This window comes from Athene cunicularia, assembly GCF_003259725.1.
Source record: "Athene cunicularia isolate RWA chromosome 10 unlocalized genomic scaffold, athCun1 chr10_part1, whole genome shotgun sequence".
Lineage (NCBI taxonomy): Eukaryota > Metazoa > Chordata > Aves > Strigiformes > Strigidae > Athene > Athene cunicularia.
In genome coordinates, this window is record NW_020799112.1 from 16,886,882 (window position 1) to 16,893,301 (window position 6,420).

Below are 6,420 nucleotides of genomic sequence, written 5' to 3' on the forward strand. Positions count from 1 at the left end.
CGGCGATGAACCCCCCGAGTCAGGACGGACACGGTGACGGTCTCCCCGGGAGTGCCGGGGGGGGGGAAGGAGGAGGGGGAGGACGAGAGGGGAGGGCGCTGCTGCAGCCGTCGGGGGGCCGAGCCCCCCCCAGCCGTGGCTATTTATGGCCCGGCCCGGGCTTAGAGGAGGAGTGTGGCTGCCAGGGCTAAGCCTTGCTTTTATCTGGAGAAAAAAACGGAAGGGAAACACGCCCGTGGCTTCCAGTTTGACTTCAAGACACAGACAGATGGCATGGTTTGACTGCGGCTCTGGAGGCGACTGCACGCCCAGGGCCCTTCATGGATTTTCTCCTTTAGTTCCTCAGGCCTTTTTTAGTTTAAGGGCTGCCTTTGAAGACAAGACATCGATCCAAAGTTTTCTTTATTCTAAATAACGTTTTACACAGCAGTTTATTCTAGGAAGCTTGCAGACCTACTTAAAGGTTTAGCACTGCTTGCGTTTCAAGTCACTCCGCTGCAGCAGGGCCATTAGATGTGCTCGGGGATGCTTTGGCCCTTGCCCCGAAGCCCTTTCCCTTTGGCCCAGACTGGCACCATGGTGCATCCAGTCTTGCTCCGCAGGGACCATCCACCCCCCAACACATCTGCACGGGAGGAGAGGGTGATACGGAGCCCATATTACTGGGGCTGGGTCCTCTTTGTTGTCCCACAGATCTCACCCAAAGCAGTTTGCTCCCCTCCGTGTCAGCCCACCAGTAAATTAGTGGAAGATCTTGATCAGTCAAGGGTCTTATGAATAGGGTTATTGCAGTGGCTGTTGGTTGCTCTGACTGAAAGATGCAGTAAAGATGCAAAATCCTGCTTGCACTATGACATACTCCCGAGTTATCCGCTGTCATCTACTCCTAGCAGTCATATTTTGCAGTTTCTAAGTAATACAATGTTGTTGGGTTTTTTTTTCAGGGAGGAATTACAGCCATAGATGTGCATTTTGTTATGTAAAATTCCAACATAATAGTAGAATACTGAACTAATACGATTACAATATGCAAGCGTTCCCCTGGACTGTAAGTTACAACTACTTGAAGCTGATAATCTTGAATTAAATTATAAAAACATACCTGAAGCTTCTCAAACATGCTGGACTAGGATCCACCTCTAGGATATAGAAGAACATTCTTCAAAATCTTGTTTTCTGCTTAGAAATGAAAGGGAGGGCTTCAGGCACATTCCAGGGCTCCCAGGACATGACCTCCAGCCTTCAGCAGTATGCCGTATGCTACAACATTCACTATTTCAAATATTTTTGGCACGATCCAATTAAGTTTTGGGTTCCTTGTCCCTTCTTAGAGCTTTCTTATGCATTTGCAGCCCTACTTATCATGAAGTCCCACCCTACTTATGTTGGTTTTAATTGTTTTATTGATCAGTTCTCAGGAGTGTAAACTGAATCTTCAGGCTCAGCCTTGATGAAGGAGAGCTGGCTCGGGGCACTACCTTAGAAGCAAATTTAAGCTCCAGAGTCCTGTTTCTCCCATGCCAGCACCTTCTTGTCTGCAGAGTGAAGCTACGGCCTTTGAGCAGCTGTGGCTGTACCCTGTTACACCAGGCTAATGGCTTAAATCAGCAGGCAGAGACCAGAGAGAGCATCTAGAAAGCAAAACTGAGCCTTTCATTTAAACCCAACCTATATCCATTGGAAACATAGAGGCTGTGGTGGGCCCTGGGGCTGGACCCAATCTGCAAATGGCCCAGCAGGAGTGTAAAACTTTTTCCCTTCTTGTGAAAAAGGCTTTTGTAGCCTTTAATAAAAGTCATTATTTTTTTTGTAATGATTTTCAGAAAACGTATATGGAATAGCACATACTCTTCTGGTGACGGGTTTGTTGGGGTTTTTTTTAGGAACCTATGTACTCTGAAGTGTGTGTATGAGTAACAAAGATAGTTTTCCTGAGCATTACAGAAAACGCTACTTTAAATTAGAAGTTACAAATAACGATTATTACGCTGTAGTACCTAAAAACCTATCTATTGCAAATTTTTTGATTTGGCCTGTCAAAACATTCAGTAAGTTTGTCGAAGTAATGTAGCCATCTGCACTGTATCCAGGGCTACAGCAGAACATTGATAAATGTAGATATATATATATTTATTTTAAAGAAACAAACGCATTGGGATTCTTCACTGTCTATGTTTAATAGGTTTTGCTGTATTTACGATTATTTCAGAACATAGCCTGAATCCCAACAGTTCTTTGTGGGATATGGATTATGAAAGACTGTTGCACAGTAAGAAAACCTTTCCTGGGACCGTGGGCTTGTACAAACCCTCCAGCCTGTTCAGGAGCCGCTCTCTCCTGAGTCACCAGGGAAGGAGAAGTTTGCTAAGTCAGAACCTGGGCCAGAAACCACAAGAAAAGCAGTTACCCTGTGACATTCTCCTTAAACTTTCCAGATACATTTTAATGGATACCTTTGGACCTAGCTTGGCCTGGAATCTCTTTCGGTTTTATAATTGTGATCGAGAAGTCAACCTGCCCAAAATTCATGTCAGTCCTCTCAAGGTGGCCCAGCACAAGGTGAAGCCGTTCTTGCTGCGCAGGGTGCTTCAGCTCCTCAGGAATATGGGAGTGTTGTCTGAAGCTCAGCAGTCCAAGGCCTTCTCTCTGCTCAAGAAGCAAATCCTTAAACCAAGGAAAACCCCGTTAAAGCCCAAAGTGGAACGAAGTGGTAGGTATATAAGGAGGAGACGTGGTTTTGGTATCTCGGATGCATTCTGGTGCCGGCTGAGTGAGGGCATGGGGCCAGGCTCTGTGCTGCCGTGGCGAGGGCTGGACATCCCTGGGTACGATCTGGTCTGCAGTGGGCTTGTGTCACGCCGGGAGCTGGCACCCGGTGTTCAGGCTGAGCTAGAGACAAGGCTCAGGGTGCTCAGCCCTAAGCGGGAGGCCTGTGATGAGGCAGGTGGGAAGCAGTCGCTCTCTGCAGAAGAGGAGATGCTAGACGAAGGCTGGTACGGTGTGCGGAGGGCAGTTGCTGCAGGTGGGCTGCTATAAGGAGACAGTCAGTGGGAGTCAGTACAGGCACTAAAGCCACGTTTAGGCGAGGCAGTGCCCCGGCCTGGGGTAGCCCTGGAGTGCAGCTCCAACGTGAGCATTAGCCCAGCGCTGCTTCCCACTCCCACCAGAAGCCGATGTGCTCCGTTCCCCTGCCCCGAGCTGGGGGCTGCCTGTGGAAATAGAGCTACGCTGTACGGAAAACGCAAAATCAATATATATAAAAAAAAAAAAAAAAAAAAAAAAAAAAAAAAGGAGTTACAGGAAATGTGGCTGGGAAGAGGAAGAAAATAATAATGAAATGTGATTTGTTAGTGTAACGTAGGCAGAGATGCCCCGCGGGCGGGACGCTGGCTGGGCAAGGGCGACCCCGCCCGGCCGGTGACGGCGGGACAGGGACGGGGACAGGACAGGGACAGGGCAGAGGTAGGGAGAGGGACAAGGGCAGGGACAGGGACAGGACGGGCAGGGTTCGGGGCGCGGGGGGGTGTCTCGGACACGGGGGTTGGGGGCAGCCGGGTGGGAGGCGGCGCTGGCTCTGCCCAGCCGGGCTGTGCCCTGGAGCCTCCAGTCCCCCGCTCCGTTGGAAGGGGCGTGCTGGGGGGCTGCTGGCTCCGCTTCTCCTTCCTCTCTCGGAGTAGTGAGAGGAAACGGGAAACCGTCCGGCGGGGGAGCGTGCCCGGGAAAATCACTGGCGGAGCAGGAACCGTCCTCTCTGCATCGGTGTGAGATCAGCATCTGCGGGAAGAGGTGTTGGTGCTCCGGAGTCACCTCGCCCACCGCTGACTCATTTGGAGCTGTTTTGTTTTCTGTCTTGAAGTGAAACCTCGCCGGTCAGCGATAGTTGTCACTGACTGTTACGGTGTGTTTGTAGGCAAAGCATCGTGGTCATTGCGACACCCTGAGACACGCGAGGGTCGAGGTTACCTCATACCTGGTAGCCCCTGACGGAAAATGACCCGGTTTTATTGGTTAGAAAAGCAAACTTTAGTTCATAACCAACACTAATGCTCGAAAGAAGGTTTGGGGTGGCTGTTTTTGTGAGGAAGCGTTACACCAGCCAGTATGTTTCAGGCAGCCAGTGTTAGTCAGCGCTTTCTCGTGTGTGCAGGTGTGAAGATGTTTGGGAATGTCCCTGTGCTGCGGTTGCGCCCTGTAACCGAGCGCCGCAGGCTTCAAATCGGCGCTTCTGCAAAACAAAAGTCGGCTGCAAAAATGAAATCTGGAAAAGAGCAAAAGGAAAACAGTTTAGACCCTGAGCACCAACTACAGAGAGCAATAGGCGCTTCTGTGTTTTCCTTAAAAAGAGGCAGGAATCTTTAAAAAAAAAAACCCAGGATGATAAGTCCAGTCTAATTTACTCAGAAATTTTCTTCCTCAGGCCACTGAAAACTTCATGTGAGGGGAAAATGGCACTGAAATAATTCACCTGGAAGTAGTTCTTTCAGAAAAAAGAATCAGACCAGTGTATTTCAGTGGATTTTGAGGCTACAGAAGGAAGACAACTATGAAGGATTTAAACCGTGTTTGCACCTTAAAACTTCTGGGTTCTTGTTCAGAAGTCCCATATAAACAGGAGTGACTTTGGCTTTACTGGTCATTTCATAAGGCCTGCACAAAATTTAGTGCTAACCAAAGCCTCTGTACGTTTATTTCCACTATTACTTGATTAGATTAATCATTGCTGCCTTTTATTTAGATTGTGAGTCCATGAAATCTTTTGCATGGAGTAAATATTTTAAATAAAGATGTATGAGATTTCTAGGGCCCCAGCATATGTAAAATAAAGGTTCAAGTCCTCTTCTACCTCGAAGTTGGCACTTCTAGAACCGTTGAATTCAGAGAATTTAGTGTGTTTTAAGACAAAATACTCCTCTTTGTCTTGTCTTGCCTGAGACTTCCACCAGTAGATAAATCTTTCTCCAAAAAAAAAAAAAAATGTGAGCACAGCCTCCTATACCTCTGATAACAGCTCTGCTTTCCCATGACCTGCATTCATATATGTCATATTTAGATAAGAAGGAGGCACACCGCTGACTAATGCTGCTTTTTTGGAAGGAAAATGACAAAAGCTATTTGAGACAGGAGTAGAAGCACCAGCACTAGATGACAGATGAACAGCCGGTAGCAAAGGTGGCAGCTCTAACGTTCCCCTGTATTTATGGAGTATTGAAATGAGGGAGTGTTATCTGGATTTGTTTCTCTAGGGTGGATGCTTATCTTCAGATTCAGCAATTCTCTGGGTCCCAGGACAGGGTATAAGAGAGTGGATAGGTTTTGTTTAGCACAAGTGAGTGTTGCTCCCTCTCCAGAGCTGTTGTCTGGAGCGTGGGCCATGGCTGTGCCCCTCACCCACCCCCCCTACTTCCAGTCTGTTCCCATATTTTGTCTGACAGCACTTGCTCCTTATTAACATGACTATAGCCTCTTTGTGCCCTCTGTCAGAAGAAATCCTGCAGCGGAATAAATTTCAGAGGTGACAGATTGGAACGGTTTGACCAGATGATGGCACACAAAATGACTCTGAGATCGGCAGTACCCGTGGCTTTGGACCTCTTTGGCTTTGGCCCGGGGCAGGAGCAGTGGCTGGCACTCTTGCCTACCTGCTTCTGGCTCATCCTCTCTGGATGTTGGGCTCTGGAGTTTTTTATTGTGAGGAGTTGGGCTCTGGAGTTTTTTATTCTGAGGGATTGTGTGTAGACTCTGGAAATGGGAAGGCAGTGGCCGCAGTAAGCAGTTATCTGTCTTTATGGGACACCTGGAAGCTTGGTTATGCTGTATTTTAGAGCCTGTAAAAAATGTGATATTCTGGTTCATGGAACACAGACCAGCATGTGATGGTCCTTCTGTAGGCAGCGCCGTGTCCACTAAGACTGGAGTGCCGGCAGGAATCTCCAAGGCCAGGAATGCAGTCCCAGGCCGTGGGGCTAAAAGCACGTGGGTTTCTTCGAGGCACCAAAGCACAATCTGAGGCTTTTCCTCTCTTTCACCGCGGGCTCTGACTGTGGGTTGATTTGGCAGGTGATGTGAGTGAAGTGGCAGATACCTCTGTGCTCACCCACTGTCGGGGGAACTTTTGCAGCCACCAGGTTACAGTGTTCTCCGTAGACCTGCCACAGAGCCAAACCACCCCGGGGGAAGGTGCCAGAGGGGCCAGCTGCCTCCCGAGAAGGGCCAAGGAATGCCAAGCGCTGGTGCCGGCCTTTCAGCCCCCTGCCCTTCCCGGGGAGGCGGCTGCCCCCCAGCCGCACGCTTCACACGGGGCTTTGGAGCCCAGCCGGCTGCTCTGCGGGGCTGCACTGAGCCCCCCTGGGCCGGGCTGAGCCTCGCCCCGCTCCCCGTCACCCCGAGGAGTCCGGCGGGGAGCCCCCAGCCCAGATGTGT

At 49.5% G+C, this 6,420-nt stretch overlaps 1 protein-coding gene across 1 annotated transcript; it reads left to right on the forward strand.

The window, feature by feature from the left end:
- Nucleotides 1–6: 6 nt before the first annotated feature.
- Nucleotides 7–3,209, forward strand: LOC113484142. The gene is made up of 2 exons (XM_026856339.1): nt 7–33; nt 2,210–3,209. Exon 2 carries the CDS (start codon nt 2,245–2,247, stop codon nt 3,034–3,036), a length of 792 nt encoding a protein of 263 aa, XP_026712140.1. The 5' UTR covers nt 7–33; nt 2,210–2,244; the 3' UTR covers nt 3,037–3,209.
- Nucleotides 3,210–6,420: the final 3,211 nt, after the last annotated feature.

Bases quoted from the DNA above. Each gene is read 5' to 3' on its own strand.
- LOC113484142 (XM_026856339.1), top strand. From the start codon at position 2,245: ATGGATTATGAAAGACTGTTGCACAGTAAGAAAACCTTTCCTGGGACC.